Source organism: Agelaius tricolor, unplaced genomic scaffold, assembly GCF_023055355.1.
Source record: "Agelaius tricolor isolate 1412-34295 unplaced genomic scaffold, bAgeTri1.0.p SCAF_6, whole genome shotgun sequence".
Classification (NCBI taxonomy): Eukaryota; Metazoa; Chordata; class Aves; order Passeriformes; family Icteridae; genus Agelaius; species Agelaius tricolor.
In genome coordinates, this window is record NW_027269266.1 from 90,746 (window position 1) to 107,170 (window position 16,425).

Here is a 16,425-nt window from a genome sequence, read left to right on the forward strand (position 1 = left end):
ATCAACACAAGCACATGAAATACAGCAGCACCCAGCAGAGCATCTCTCAGCTGGACGTGCTTGTGTGCTCACACCCAACAGAGGAGGTTCATGGAGCTGGGGTTTTCCCTGGGGAAAAGGGCACTGGGTCAGGGGTTTTCCCTGGATCAGGAAGTGGAGATGGGGCATGTGGGTGTGTGCTCTGCCTGTGTGTCCCTCCCAAAATGACCGCTTCCCCAACAGCTGCAATGCTCACCCCAAACTAACCCCACGCGGCGCCTCGGCCGACCGTGGCATGTGCTGGTGGAGTGGGGCTCCCCAAAAAGTCTCATCTTCCTGCCAACTCCACCCCTTTCTGCCACCAGAGAGGAGACCATAACCACAGTGGTGAAGAGCCCAAGACAAAGGGGAAGGGTTTCTCCTGCACGTTCTCCTTCAGGTCATTCTCCTTCCCGCTCCCCGCGGGCGGAGCCGGCTCTGGAGCCGGTTTATGTCTCCAAGATCAGACAGCCTGTCCACAGACATGACCAGGAGGCAGCAGCAAAGTCTGCTGCTGTTCCCAGGCTGTATGTCACAGAACATGAGGACATGCAAGGAGCAGCGGCGAGAGACGTCGTTGTGGAGAGCACAGTGGAAGAGAAAAAGCCCAAGTGGGTCGAAGTGGAAGAAATAATTGAATTCAAGGTGAAAAAGTCACCAAAGCCCACAAGGAAAAGAGGTTCTTCCCCAGTAAAACAAGAAAAAGATGAGTCAGGGGTGTTAACGTTCACTTTTCCCAGCTCAAGGCCGAAGCGCTCCCCAGAAGATGATCCCAACACAAACAACTCCAACAATAAATTGGTGGAACAGTCAAAATCTCTGCCGAATGAGGGTCTCTCTGAAGGTGACATCCAGCCTCTGGTGTATACGACCGAGCAGGAAGGACCTCAAGTCAGCAGCGAAGAGAGAAACTCCCCGTGTGGGTCTGAACAATTAGGAAGTGATTCGTTTATGGATTATGGGACTGAAGGAAAGAGCTGCCCTCAGGAACCGCGTGCTGACTGCAGGTCAGGCGCCGCCTCCCCTCTGCTTGCCTGCGGGGGTGAGCCTTTGGTCTTCAGTTTTGGGACAGCTGTTGGAGAGCAACACCAAGTTCTGTTCTCCCCAGTGAGTCCAGAGGATAAGGAAGGGCTGGAGGAAGTGGATGTGTCTTGGCCTGTTGGAGAGGAGGTACCTGAAGTCATACAGGACATCCTTCCCGAAGAGGACAACATCATAGTGGACGAGCCAGAGGAGCCACACACCGACGACATCAGCGCCCGGGACCGCAAGATTTTAACCCACAACGGCAAACTCTTAACTCTGGAGGACCTGGAGGATTACATCCCTCAGGAAGGCGAGACCTACAGGTGTGAGGATCAGAAGCCCACGGCGGAGAAGCCCTGCGAGATCTCTGTGCTGCAGACGGAGATCAACGAGCCCACCATCGGCAAGCCGGTGCTGCTGAGCGTGGTCAGGCCCGTGGTGCCCGAGCCCAGGCAGAGGTTCTTCAGCCAGTACGAGGAGCACGTGCCCGGGGCCGTGTTCCTGTCAGCCTCTAGGGTGGCTGGCGTGCAGTCCTCAGGCCCTTCCAACATCTCCTTCCGCGTGAGCGACGCCCGCGCGGCACCTCCCGGCGCCTCCTTCACGGTGAAGCCCTCGTTCTGCACCGAGGTCCAGCGCTCCGCCGACAACGGGCAGTCCAGCTTTAAAACTGAAGTTTCCACCAGAACCCTCAGCTACGGGACTGTTGGCGAGCCTGTCACCTTGCACATCAGCACAGAAGACCTCTCCCAGAGCTGAGTGGACGCCAGCGTGGTTTTTAACACCAAAAAGAGCAGCTTTATGTAAAAAATATAAATATCAGAATTGTTGTAGGCAAGGAGAATTGGTGGCGAAGATTACAAGGGAATGCCTTAGAGGGAAATGTATTTAAATATAATGTGTCAAGCTTTTCCAGTCTTAAAGGGAACAGTCTGTCAGAACAGTTTGTAACTTTAAAAGCTTTGATCTAGGTGAACATGTATCATTCCATAGCGGAGCAGTGATGGGGAAAAGCCTGATTCTTCTACCTGTGACAGAAATCTAGATGAAGAAGTGTGGGGTTTTTTTGTCTATGAACTTAATAATTTTTTCATGTGCCAGTTTTTGGTGTGGCAAGGAGGTGAAAGTATCTAAGCTTTTCAGCATCCTTCAGTAGCCCAGGACAGGGGGTGTCTCCTGTCACCGTGTGGGCCCAAAGGTCATGAAGCTTTACTGTGCTTTGACTCTGCTCTACACTTGTGACACCAATTAGCTCTACCAAAATTTCTTCATAAACCTTTCAAGATGCACAGTCTGGTTGCATTTTTTTAACCGTCTGCCATATAGTGAGATATATAGTAGATATTACATATACCAGGGATTCAAAGGGCTGCTCAGGCATTTTTTTTGGTTGAAATCCCAGTTTGACTCTAGTCAGTGGAGAGAGTCCCACTGTCGTGAGGAAACAAGAGTTTTGTTGTTCTCTTCTGCTTTAAGTGAAAAAGACTGTCTTTTCTAAATGACTGATATTTTCAAATCCACTTCCTAGTTGTCTGATAATGTAGGTTTCATTATTCTGCATTCTAGTGTGGTGGATTGATAAACCATATCTTTTGAAATATAATTCAGTTAACGTGCACTGAAACATTAATGTGCTGCACAAAAAAATTTCTGCATCTGCAATCAAACATTAACAAGTACAAAGAACCACAAATGTGGTCTTCAAAGGACCACAAATGTAGTCTTTGCCAATAAATATTTCTGGATGAGGATTTGTTCTCCTGAACGTGCCAGTGGTGAAACATTCCTGCTAACAGATTAATCCAAGATGTCCCCTATATGTGATAAGAGGAATTTACCACTGAGCTACAGCAAAGTAGCAGGAGCACAAAGACAGATTAAATAAAAAAAAAAAGATAGAAAAAAGAGCTTTACCATAACTATTCAGTTGAAACACAGATCTGTTCCAAATGTATTAGGCTGCCAGTTGCAATTGCATCATTTTACTGTAACCAGGAAGGTGGAGATGCCTTGGAGAGGGAGTGACTGTGGGGTTCCTCTGGAGCTTTCCAGCAGGAATGCTGCACGAGGGGGAGGCTGAGGTGCACTGAGCACAGCCCATCCCTGTTGGCTTCACTAGAAATGGATGTAGCCCAGACCTCCAACAAGCTGCTCTGAAAAGAGATGAGCTCCCAGGCCCAAATCCTGGTGCCAGCTGGAGTCAGATGGAGCTCATTGATCTCAGCAGGACCCTGCACTGGCCCTCTCTGGTGACAGAGATGTGGGGTGAAAGGTCCCCACACCCTGTCCCAGCTGAGCTCTGGAGAAGTGTTCAGTTGTGGTTTCATTTGTGGTTTAGGGAAACCAGAAATGCTCAAGCACAGCCGAATTTCTAAGCAGCATGAGGAGAGAGGGTGGACTGAGTTTCTGCCTTGAGAAGGAATGGATGATGTTGGCTCAGGGTTTCCCAGCCATGTGATATTGAGGAGCTTGTTTTGGAGGCAATATTCCTGCCAACAGGGAATGAATTCACAAAAGGTGCTTGTAGAAAAGTTATTTTTTCCTTCTGCAGCTGCACCTTGTACTGACTAAAATGAACATATTGATTTCACAGCCTTTCACTTCCAACATCCACTCTGATGTTGGATCCTATATCTTCATGACATAGGATGCTTTTCCAGTGGTGAAGGAAATCAAGCTTCCTTTATGGTACTATCCCATTTTTTATAACATCTCCTTGGTTTATACAGTTTGTTTTATAATGAAGCAATAAGATGGATATATATATTACTGCTTTTTTCATATATTGCACTGTACATTGGAAAGTAACAGGCACACAACAGAGAAATGCTTTCAAAGCTAAAAATATTTCTTTTATTTTGAGCCTGATTCTGATCACAGTTATTCCAGTATCGGTCTTGAATAATCTCACAGAAGGAGGTGGATTTTATTCAGGTTTATGAAGATACTGCTGAGAAAAGATTTTGTCCTGTGATTGTCTTCCAAAAATGTAATATTCAAACAAAAGATACTGAGGATGTATAAAGGAACATGGAGGTTTCCTCCTATTGTGGTTGACACTCAGATTTTCCTAAAGAAGCTCTAAGGCTGCACTTCAGATGGTCATAGAAGAAATAATTATACTTTGATTCATTAGCTCAAAGCAATTAACATCTGTTTACATTTTCTTTTGATATTTAAGCAAAAGAGAATCAATTGAAGGAAATTTTTTAAATCCTCTGCAGGGCTCTGTTCAAAAAGTGAAAGGTTTATGAAAAGTTCATTACATATACTTTCAAAATATTTTCCTAGAGGTTAAAAATTATGCTTGTAAGTGATTAAACTGTGTAGATAACTAATGAGATGTGTGGGGATTTATTTCCTGTAGATGAAAAGATACAGCTGTATGAAAGGTTTTAATACAGTGAATGTTTTACTGAAATTCCTGGAGGTAAATGGGTATTAATAAAGTGGAAACTTCAGTTTGCTTGAGATACAAAAAAGAAAAATAAAAAAGTCAAGTGCGAGATATGCTGTTAGATGCTGGGTTTAAATTAATAAATGTCTTGCATCAGCTGTCACTGGACTTGTTGGGTTTCTGTGTTCTTTGTTACAGCACTTGATATTCCATCAGCTCATCCTCTTCTCCTGCTGACTTCAGCAGGAACTGGGTTGCAGTCCAAGAATATTAATGCAGTTGGGCTCTGGCTCGTTTTTATGGACAGTTTCAGGAGTGTTGAAGTGAAAAACCCCAGTTTTAGGGATATTTCCAACTCAGGAATCTTGAATGATTCACCTTCACTTGGGTCCTTCTCTGAGACCGAACTGGAGCTCCAAAGTATGTGTCAGTCTTGAGTTCCTGGGGATGGGCTGAAGTTGAGGGGTGGAAAGTCTCAAGGCTGAGATTTTAGAGCTGGGAAAGAGGTTGTCCATCACAGGGTGTCATCACTGTGGTGTTTGTAAGCTCTGTGTATCTTGGGGGATATTAAAGTTCCTTGGCCTGAATCAGTGTCCAAAAGAAGGAATTGGTGTAATGTCCCTTGGGCAGGGAGGGAAATGGTGGTGTTAGAGCATGGGAGAGACCAGTGATTATATATAACCTCTACATCTATATCTATACACCTGTGAATATATTTCCTAATTGAATGTTTCATGCCTTTCCAATCATTTCAGTCATTGGCAGCTGCCCAGTTCACAGGACAGCACCAGTTGGCAGAAATCACAGTAGAAACACCAGAGAATCCAGGTATTTCTCTAGGAAAATGTTTAATGTCTTCCTGCCATCCCAGTGCTGATGAACACTGAAGGGCAGTCTGGGACATCATGTGAGCAAATCTTGCTTTTTTCCATCAACAGATTCAGGAAATAAATATTTTGTCACCATCATGATCATTGAAAACAAAAATCAAGTGAGAGGTCTTCATCCACACATAGCCTTCAAATTTATTTTCTCAGGTCTATAATGGGAATTGACTTTCTTGAGGCCAGGAAAGGAGCAGAATCAAAACCCCTATGGGGCATGCTCATTAATGTCAATGACATTAAACAAGTCAGAGCTGTTTATTCCAAATGCTCTTTTTTATTTTCTTAAACCATGTGATGATTTGAGTTTTCTTTCTTGATTGGTGAGCATCTGCATCATGAACGTGATCGTTGTCTTAACCTGACCAGCATTTTCTCTGTTTTCATGATTACATGGGGGCTTCCCTAGGTACATCCATCCCTTTGTTGTGCCTGTTCAGGATTTGTGGGAGGTTTATCAGGCAGGAGATTGGGTGAGATGAGCTCCTGCACTCTGTGATCCCATCCCAGCCTTCTACATCCCAACCCATCAGAAATATTCAGATATTGTGAAGCAGGACAAACACATCACCCTAGAGCAAGGAGTGGCTTTTCTGCCAGACTTTGATGAAAAAGAACAGCCCTCCCTTCATTCCCCTGCCCTTCTCCAGACTCACTCATGGCTGATTCCTGTTTACTCCTTCTCCTTCCCTGTGAGATAACATCTTCCTTCATGTAGGGTCTGTATCAGTGCAATGGGTTCATTTCATTGGTCTTACCCAGTGGTTGGATTTTCCCCCAGAGGGTGGTTGGGCATAGCCCAGGCTCCCCAGGGAATGGGCACAGCCCCAAAGCTGCCAGAGCTCCAGGAGTATTTGGGTGGGATTGTTGGGGTGACTGTGCAGGGCCGGGAGCTGGACTGGATGATCCTTGTGGATCCCTTCCCACTGAGGATGTTCTGTGAGTCTAGGATTAATAAAGGTATTTTTGACAGACCAACCAATGCCAGGTTGAGCTGGGAGATGGATTCTCTGTTCCACTGTCTGGGAGCAGCCCAGATGTTCACATAGGTACAACTTTCCAAAGTATTTTCTGCCATCCTTCTTATTTTAACTCTCACCTACGCTCCCTCTTGCTGGAATAAGCATTTCTCCATCAACTCCCTTTTCTAGGAGGGGAAAAATAACACGGTGGCAGATATTTCCATGGGTTGGATGGTGCTGCTGCTTTCCTTTTTGCCCTGAAGGGAGAAAAGTTGTTGTTCTTGTCTGTAGGAATGGCTTCCCCCCAGTCAGAGACGGAGACTACTGTGCAGGCCTCACTGCAGCGCGCTGACAAGGAGATCAAGACAGCCCTGAAAAAGCTGCTGGACTCGGCGTCCCTGCTGGTGACACTTCCCCCTGGCATGAGGGCAGATGGTGGCCTTGGCCTTGTCCCTGCTGGCTCTGCTCCCTCAGAGCCCTCAGGGGCAGCAGCCGGGCCCTCTGTGGTGGTTCATGAAGCCAGCACCCAAACCCAGACTGCTGGAGGCCATGGTAGGTTTGGTGTGAAGGTGGGAGATGTTCCCCAGGAGCTGAGAGAAAGAGAAATATTGAGCATGCCAGTAATCATGTTTTTAAGCTCATTTTTCTGTGTCATTGTGTTTTGAGGAGATGAAGACTTAAGAGAGGGTATTCAAACCGTGGAGGGTGGGTTGGGGTTAGGTTGGATGTAAGTTTGGGGCCGACCTTTCTGGAAGCAGGAGGTGTTTGAAAACCATGGCTGAAATAGAGTTTGGTTCGTCACCTGCCCAAAATTAAGGAATAGGGGATCTTTTCCACCTTTGGGTTTTTTCTCTGGTCTTGCTTCAAGTACTTTTGGGGGAGAAGGTGAGGTGAGATCCCTCCTTTACACTGAGAGAATCATTTGGGTTTTGATTTGGTGGGGTGGGTAAGGGAGGTTTCTTTATTTTATCATTTGCTGTAAACAAGCTGGAAATGTCTTTAATATCCTAAACCAACTGTCAGAGACTTCCAGAGGGTTGGGGCCTCAAGTTCACCTGCATTTCAGTGACCCTGGAGCCTGGACAGACTCCTTGCAGCTTCTGTGTGACTAAACCCAACTGTGTATCTTGTTCTCTTGCCAGGAGAACAATTCCTTTGTCTTTCCGTTGTTTTTAAAAAATCATGGATGAGCGACAACCCTTCCACTCTTCCTCTGCTTCTGCCATAACAACTTGTCTAAGCTGTCTCTGTGTCAAGTCAGAATAACTGTTCTCCACCACTGTTAACTCAAAGGACAATGCAAGTAACCTTCAGCCCTCAAACTCCAGATAATTCCTTTAAAAAATAAATATTCTTACTCAAAACTTAGCAAGAATAAAAGCTGTTCATGGAATCAAACCCAAAATAACAGCATTAAAAAAAAGTTAGGGCTTTAAAACCTTTTTTCCTTTCTAGTCAAAAATCATCTTTGGAAATAATCCTCTGGTGGAGTGGGATGACTCAAAAATCCTAAGTAAAATGTCACCTAGCAGATTATTTCCTCAGTCACAGCTAAAGAGAAAATACAATAGTGAATGAGATGGTTTGGCAGGTCTTTCATCTTGTTATGGGAATTATTTTAATCAGATGCAGACTTGACACCTCTCTCTATGTTCACATGCCTTAAATAAAACGGAGGTAAATATTTAAATAGTGCTGGTGATAGGAAAGCACAATCCTACAACCTGGGGTCTCTGATCCAGTAATTCCTGAATAACCATGTTTTCCACCCCAATGGAGATGTTTTATGTGATTTCTAGAAACAGCTGTTCTTTTCCAAAACCAACCAGCACCAAAGATCCCTAGAGTGCTCCCTAAAATGTTCCTACCTGCTGGGTAGAAGACTCCTCTGGATTTAATCTTTTCTCCTTAAATGAAAAAGGAGATGATGCACTTTATCCTATGGTGTAATTCCAATGGTCAATAGCAAAAGACAATCAGGTACTTCTGGAATGTGAGATCAAACCAGGTTTTGAATCTATATCTGATAAAATAATTAATATTAAAAGAAGAAAAATAACTGAAATGGCTGTCAAGCCACACCATTTTTGGTTTTATCAAGCGCCATGTGACAGACCCAGTTCTGGTGTAACTCAGAGCTGTGCAAGGACATTTTCCAGTGGAGGTGCAGCAATGCTGGTGCTAAAACATCACCAGGTCCTCTGTAAGAGTCCATATTACCTCCATATCAGTCATATTGATATTGGTCTCTTTCTCCAGCAGCACTGGCACAACCAGAGCACACAGCCTCAAGCTGCACCAAGGGAAATACAGGTTGGATAGCAGGGAAAAGTTTTTCACAGAAAGAGTGATAAAGTTCTGGAATGGCTGCCTGGGGAGGTGGTGGAGTCCCCATGCCTGGGTGTGTTTAACAAAGCCTGGATGTGGCACTGGGGGCCAGGGTTTGGTTGAGCTGTTGGGGCTGGGTTGGACTCGATGACCTTGAAGGTCTCTTCCAACCTGGTCATTCTGGGAATTCTGTGAATATTCTCAGCCAGGACCTGCTCTGACCACCAGCTCACATGGATGTGAGCTCACTCATGTCCCTGGTGCTGTCTGGGATCACAGCAATGAGTCAGGAACTGTTCTAATGCAAAGCTGAATGGAAGAATTCATGTGGACAAAGCTAGCACTGGGTTATTCCCTGGAATGAATTTCAGGGGTGGACTTGGCAGTGCTGGGCTTTTAAAGGTCTTTTTCAACCTGGATGCTTCTGTGATTCCATGACTTCCTCACAGCCATGAGCCAGAACACAAACATGGTTAAATTATCTCCTCCAAAGGCTGGGTGAACCCACGGTATCCTTGCAGCTCACCTGTATTTCCCTGTCCCTACCAGCTGCCTTTCCCACTTTGTCTGTGTGTATTTCCTTACAGAGCAGCCAGTTTAGCCCAGTCAGCCAAGTGCCACCACTCTGGTGCTGTCCAACCCCTTTGTTCTGTGTGCTTTTTGCAAAAGTGCCAAATCCTCCTCTAACCTTCAGTGGCTGCACCCAGCTGAGCTCAGGTGGGCTCAGTTCTGGCATGAGGCACACCAGAGATGGCTCCAGAGTTGGCTCTGGGGTTTGGGTGTGATCTCATGGGGTGGCATGTCTAACTTGCCCAATTTCTGCTGCCAGCCAAAGCTCAGAGGGAGGTTCCAGCTGAAGAACCAGGGGTGCCAAAGCCCAGCCCTGCTCCTTCCAGGGAAGAGGAGGCTGCTGGAGGGGAAAGCACTCGGGAACGCACTGTTCCCATCGACAGGTAACTACCCACCTCCACATATCCAGGATATCCACGTGGATTTCTGACTTTGGTGCAAGAAAAGCAAGTCCCCTGTGGTGGACCCAAACAGTTTCTTGTAGGTTTGACATTATTTTCAGAATCCTGGTGACAATGCTTTGTCAAAGAAGGGCAAAAAAAAAGTTGGAGAGAAATTAATCCCCCCTCACCCCCAAACCAAAATTCTTCCTGTATTAATTTTAAGCAAATAACTCTTTGTCTGCTGGTTAAACAGATCAACAGCAGGGTGTAATCCTGCACCTCTTGCATGTGGCTATGCCATGATCTTTTCTCTTGGGTTTCTTGAAAGAACATCCCCAGATGCAGGGGCAGGAGGCTGGTACAGGAGAGAAGGAGACGTGGTCTGGGACGTGCGCAGTGAAGTTTACATCGAGACCACAGAAAGAACCCGAGTGTATAAGACTGAGGAGAAGACTCCAACAAGTAAGACCAAACCCTGTTTTCTTTTCCCAGTCCCATGATTCTCACTGTCTTCTCTTTTGGTAACAACTCCTGACTGTTTTGGTTTTTTTTAAGTTATTTTTTTAAATTAATTTTTTATTTAATTTTTTAAAAAAGTTTTTAGTGGTAACTGTTTATTAAACAAAAAGTAATAGGTAAATGTGAAGATAAGAAGCCTAAAGTAATGTAAGTAACGTCAACATGAAGAACCCCAAATATATTGCTGTTGTACCTCTTGATTTGACTTCAAACTACTGTTACATCCTAAATGGCCTGTCCTATAAATCCCATTGAGTAACTTCAACTCTGGCAGCACACTGGGAAAGAAGTTTCAGTTTCATTTGCATGCAGCAAATGCTCTTTTCTCACCAGGTCCTCCCTACATGCAAGTGACAATAGAGGATGTGCAGGTGAACTCTGGGGAACGTGCCAAATTCCAGGCAGTCATTGAAGGAACCCCTCAGCCCACAGTTTTGTGGTTCAAGGTGAGTGCAGACTCTTCTCTGGCTGAGAGTGAGGAGTGTAGTGCACAATTCCATGGGGAATTTCGTCTGCCCTTTCCTCCCACACCTCTCACACAGACTCTGGATTGTGTCTTTAGTTTGTGGAACCAGCTGTTCCCACTGAAGCATCACCTGTGCATCCCACCCTGTGTTGTCACCCTGCAGAGAGGGCACCCAAGATGGTTTTGGGGACCAAAAAGAGCAGGAAGAGAAATTGTTTCTACCTGAGTGCCACTGAGACGTGTGCTGCAGCCTGGGGGCAGGAATGGGATTGAGTGGTTTATCCCAGTTGTCAGTGTGACTTCCAGGCTCTGTATCTTTCCTGCAACTACTTAGTAAAACCAGTGTGACTAAGGACAATGGATATTCCATAGAAAGGAGAGAAATTATTCATTATCCCTTAGAATATTGCTGTCATTTATTGCTAGAACCTCCCTTCCAGGCTAAGGAGCCCCAATCTGCTGTCAATTCTCATCTGGAAGCTCTTACAGAGGACACTGATGATGATGATGTACCAAATAGTGCCACACCATGGGCAAACCAAGCATTTATCAAATGATGCTCTGTGTCTTATCCTTCATTTCTTCCCTAATAATTTCTAGGATCTGATACCTTTTAGCTCCCACCAAACACTGAGCTGGTGCTGCTGTGGAGTGATTTACTCTAACTTAAATTTTTGCTACAGTTTAATAAGGAAAACCTCAGAAACTGAGATTTTATGTGGGAAAACAGAATGGCATCACTTCATATTTGTGCTATTATGTACATATATGTACATATTGTATTATATATTTTTTTATCTTGCATTTTACTCTCATATGGACGTTTTGCAAATGCTCACAATCTGCTCTTTATCACACACACTCTATCCTGCCCCTTTCTTCATAGCATTTATGAAAAAAAAAGAAAAAACAACAGAATCACAGAACCATTAAGGTTGGAAAGACTTCCAAGATCACTGAGTCCAACCTTTGACAGAACAGCACCTTGTCAACCAGACCCACATCCATTTGTTTCTTGAACACTTCCAGGGATGGTGACTCCACCACTCCCCTGGGCAGCATTTTCTCCATGAGGATTGCTCACATAAATACTCTGGGTTGTAGCTCTGCTCCTGTCTCTTGCTTTTGAAGTGATGCTTTGTGAAGGCTGACCAAGAGCAGAGGCTGGACAGAGCTAAAGAATAAAGCAGGGATTTATTAAAAAAGGATTTCTTCAATGGATGCACCTTGGGCAGCACAAGAGCCCAGCCAGGGCTGCACCCAAGATGAACCAAAATGGCCCCAAAATGCACCAGCGCTCCTGGGCTCTCTCCCTGGGATCAGTTCTGCTCCATTTGCATCTTGCAGTTCATTGTCCCATTCCAGCTTTAGCCCCTGCAGTCCCACCCTGCTTGTTTTTCTCTCTCCAGCCCGCGGGGTTTGTGCTCTTGGGGCTGAGATTTGGATCATTTGTCCTTGGTGCCCAGCTGGAGCAGGAATTGTTTTGTCTCCCTGCTCTGTGCACAGAGCTCAGCATGCCCTGATGTGAAGCTCAGACCCACACACTAAAACAGCACAGAATTTGAAAAACATAAAAGCTAAAACCTGAGGCAACATCAGAAGAGCAGAAACATCTGTTTCCATCTTGGCTTTCCTGTGCCAAAATGTCATTTCCTTCCCTCAGGGCACTTCACTGCTGACAGACAGCGACAGGATCCATCAGGGGAGGGAAGGAACAACTTATTTCTTAGTTGTGGACAACGCTGCCCTGGAAGATGGTGGTGTTTATACCTGTGTTGCCAAAAATGCAGGAGGGGAGGTTTTGTGCAAAGCAGAGCTCGTCGTGCATGAAGGTAATACCACCCTCTCACCTATGAGAGCAGTGCCACCCTCTCACCTGTGAGGGCAGTGCCACCCTCTCACCTGTGAGGGCAGTGCCACCCTCTCATCTGTGATGGCAGTGCCAACCCTCTCACCTGTGAGAGCAGTGCCACCCTCTCACCTGTGATGGCAGTGCCACCCTCTCACCTGTGAGGGCAATGCCACCCTGTCACCTGTGAGGGCAATGTCACCCTCTCAGTTGCAGGAATTGCCATGGCAGTGTGTAATTTGTTGCTGTAATGTTCTGGTACCTGTATGGGATCTGTTCTGTGTTCCTGTGTAGTATTTATATATGGCCAGTATGGCAGGATCCAGGAAAAAAATCAAATCACAAAATCCCAAAATGGTTTGGGTTGGAAAGAACCTTAAAGATGCTCCAATTCCAACCCCCTGCCATGGGCAGGGACACCTTCTGCTACCCCAGGTTCCTCCAAACCCCATCCAACCTGAACACTTCCAGGGATGGGGCAGCCACTTCTCTGGGCAGCCCCAAAGTTCATTTTAACACATTCTTCTTATCAAAAACTCCACTTTATTGTCCTTTGAACTTCAGAAAACCCCTCTAATTTTCCCTGCCTTAAATTGTCCTGTAATAACTTTGCACACTATTAGCAAGGCATTGTTGTCTGAATATTTACCCCTTTTGTTTTTTCTTCATTTCCAAAGCTAAGAAAGACCAAGAAGGAAAGAAAGTGGCCACCAGGAGAAAGCTCCACTCCCATTATGAGGTTAAGCAGGAGATTGGAAGGTAAATGGATTTTCCAGCTCTACAGCCAGGGAATATCTCATTGCCCACCTGAGCTGCTAAGGCAGAGGTGGGTCCTGAGAATTTGGAAATAAAGGCAGAAGTGGGATGTCACTCCAAGGTGTGCTGGGGCAGCTCCAACCAGAAAAAAAACATCCAAAGGCTCACAGATTAGTGCCTGGATGTGGCTTCTTGGTAACAGGAGCATCCCAAGCCCGTCACATCTGGTCTGTCCAAGGGATGCAGGAGCACCAGCACAAGCCTGCAGCAGCTGCAGCAGCTTTTCCCTTGATGGGAACACGTTGCTTCCCTTTGGAGACAGCCAGGAGAGGGCAACAGCACCTCACACACAGTAAAGGAGCTTCTTGTGCTGGAGAACTGAAGCACAGAGCAGCAGGGAGCTGTCAAAGGCCAGGCTGGGGGAAAATCTCTGCCCAGGTCTGATCGGGGCTTTTCCTTTCATTCCTGCACAGGGGCTGCTTCAGCTTCGTGAAACGGGTGGTGCACAAAGGGAACAGGGTGTCCTGTGCTGCCAAATTCATCCCTCTGCGGAGCAAAACCAAGTCTAGAGCTCATCAGGAGAGGGATATTCTTGCCTCTCTGTCCCACGACAGAATTACCAGGCTCCTGGATGAGTTTGAAACAAGAAAAACACTGATTTTGATTCTGGAGTTGTATCCTTTTCTGTGCAGTTGTCTGAAGAGGCTGGGAAGTACTGGATAGAGCTCCTTTATTAAATATCTAAGTAATTAATAATTTTTTTTTGTTTTTCCTGAGAGAAAAGAGCACACACAATTCTCTGCACTGCAGGACAGCACAGCTCTGTTAGAGCTCCACTGCAATCCTTCAGCTTCTGCTGGGTGAGAAAAATCAGACTGGTATATACAAGTGTGAATGAGTTGTCAAGCACCAAAATTATTTCCTGACAACTCTGGAAGCTATGAGCTCTGTTTCCATGAGATCCAGTCCAGGTGAGCATGAGGGAAATGCAGAACAGAAACCCCAAAATCAACAGGCAGATTTTAGCAGAAGTGACACCAGGTTCAGAGCAGCCCATGATGATCCCATAGCCTAAGATCACCTCATGAATTCTGCTGTTGGCTGGATGGAGAAGGTTCCAGAGTGAAAATAAGCCTTTCCACATAGTTCTGTTGTCCCTTAATGCCACTGTCAGATGCTCCAATGAGGAGCTCCTGGATCGTTTATTCAAGAAGAGCGTGGTCACTGAAGCTGAGGTAATTTCTCATTTGAAAGCACAGTCAGTTCTTTCTGCATTTTCCTTTTGGAATATGATAAATGTCTTTGAACAAGTGATAATCTATCAAGGCAGAATCAGCCTTTACAATGTGTTCCTGGCAACTTTCATTGCTAGCTGGGTTTTTTTGGGGAATAACTACAAACAGCCAGGGGGGTTGACCACGAGCATTGCATTCAGCCAAAATAAAAAAGATTATGTTTGCTCTCTTATCATAATTTCCTTGCTATCTGTCATCTGGAGCTCCTATCTCCACTCACTTTATCCCCCTGTAACTGTATTCTATCTACTCTCTTTCTGTCTTTAAAAGAAAAGCTGAAATTATGGTTTCTAAGGGATTTTTTTTACATCCTTGGTGCTAAAAGTTCAAAATGTTTCACATCTCCCATCTAGTAGCTAGGTGTCCAATATTTATTGGTAAAATCATTTTTTTTTCAGGACTTCTCAGAGGGAAAAATCATAAAATAGTTTGGACTGGGAGGGACCTTTAAAGATCAAATCTTGGTGAAATCAGGGACTCTCCTATTTACTCTCCCTGTTTAATAATTGTTCATTCATTAATTGTTTAATGATGGGCTCAATTCTTAGGTCAAACTGTACATCAAGCAAATTTTGGAAGGAATCAAATATCTTCATGACAACAGCATCCTTCATTTGGACATCAAGGTAATGAACGTGTTGGCCAGTGATCGGGCGTTCTCTGAATTATTCTTACAACTGAAAATACTTCCTAGTCACAAGAAAAAACTTCCCCATTTATTTCTTTATTTTTCACTCAACAGCCACTGAATATCCTCATGGTTTATCCTGAGAGGGAAGACCTGAAGATCTGTGACTTTGGGTTTGCCCAGAGGATCACGCCCGTGCAGCCCCAGTACAGCAAATACGGCTCTCCAGAGTTTGTTGCCCCAGAAATTGTTTCCCAGTCACCAGTGTCAAAAGCAACTGATATCTGGTAATCTCTCATTTTCCCAAAAAGCTTTTCCAGGCTCTCAATGGCCTGAATTTCCATTAGCTGTTAATTAGTAAATGGAGCAGTGATTATAACACAGGAAACTGAAAGCGAACGCTGACAAACCAAAAGCCATCAAAGCTCTTTAAAGCTCCTTCTGTCTAATTTTTTTCAGCCATAATTGAACTCTGACTGCTAATTAATGCAAAGGAGCATCTTGGAGGAGATGATCTCTATTCCAGGCAGCAACTAGAGGAAATAATCCTAAAGAGCTTTCTAGAAAAGGCAAAAGAAGTTTAAAAAAAGAATTTTTTTGAGTCCTTTCCTCTACCTGTGCTTTAAGAATGAAGGATTGCTTGGGAACAATTAAAAATAATATTGAAGGGGGAAAATGAATGGAAATGGAAAAAATCAATAAATAGGTTTTGGGATTTATTGTTCTTGAAAGGTGAGGAGAAGGTGATCTTGCTGTTTCAGGGTGTCTAGTGGCAGGAAGAGGGGCTTGAGAAGGATAGAAAAATAGTGACAAAAATTACATTTGTGTTCTCTCTCTCCTCAGGGCTGTTGGAGTCATCACATATTTAAGGTAAATAAATCTTGGAAACACTCCCTCCCTTTGTCCATCAGAGCCCTCCACTACTTTGAAATGAGGGATTTGAGTGGAACATTCAGTCCTTCCATAATAAGGACAATTTATTTTGTGGTTTCCTCATTTCCTGGTTGCTCCTCATGAACAAATTGCAAAGTCCCAGACATGGAGCCCCTCAAGTATTTAAAAACCTCATGTAAGCATTTGTGCTTCTGTAATTTGAACAGAAAACAGAAACCTAAACCCTGTCTCCTTTCATTTTATGGTGTTCAATAAACAAGCCTCACGTGCAAGTCTCCATTTGCTGGGGAGAACGACAGGAAAACTCTCCTAAATATCCAGAACGGGGAAATTTCATGGACCATTCCTGATGTTGTTCACTTGAGTGAAGATGCAAAGGACTTCATGAAAGGGATCCTGCAGCAGCACCCCAAGTGAGTGCCCTCCTGTGCCTCCCTCTGTGCAGAGCTGTTG

General features: G+C 44.9%; 2 protein-coding genes across 2 annotated transcripts in view; both read left to right on the top strand.

Moving 5' to 3' along the window:
* Positions 1–16,425, top strand: part of LOC139591323 (obscurin-like) — a gene marked incomplete at its 5' end in the record, with an annotated part of 124,250 nt that overhangs the window by 89,290 nt on the left and 18,535 nt on the right. The window contains 12 exons of the mRNA XM_071429887.1: positions 6,576–6,836; positions 9,442–9,565; positions 9,894–10,027; positions 10,418–10,530; positions 12,214–12,382; positions 13,077–13,158; positions 13,629–13,829; positions 14,330–14,390; positions 14,999–15,076; positions 15,193–15,365; positions 15,922–15,948; positions 16,233–16,385. Coding sequence (XP_071285988.1) covers positions 6,576–6,836; positions 9,442–9,565; positions 9,894–10,027; positions 10,418–10,530; positions 12,214–12,382; positions 13,077–13,158; positions 13,629–13,829; positions 14,330–14,390; positions 14,999–15,076; positions 15,193–15,365; positions 15,922–15,948; positions 16,233–16,385 — 1,576 coding nt within the window. The remainder of the gene's footprint in view (positions 1–6,575; positions 6,837–9,441; positions 9,566–9,893; positions 10,028–10,417; positions 10,531–12,213; positions 12,383–13,076; positions 13,159–13,628; positions 13,830–14,329; positions 14,391–14,998; positions 15,077–15,192; positions 15,366–15,921; positions 15,949–16,232; positions 16,386–16,425) is intronic.
* Positions 455–4,600, top strand: LOC139590755 (uncharacterized). The gene has a single exon (XM_071428456.1). The coding sequence runs from the start codon at positions 568–570 to the stop codon at positions 1,798–1,800; it is 1,233 nt and encodes a 410-aa protein (XP_071284557.1). The 5' UTR covers positions 455–567; the 3' UTR covers positions 1,801–4,600.

Excerpts from the sequence above, each read along its gene's own strand:
- LOC139590755 (XM_071428456.1), top strand. The coding sequence starts at position 568 with ATGCAAGGAGCAGCGGCGAGAGACGTCGTTGTGGAGAGCACAGTGGAA.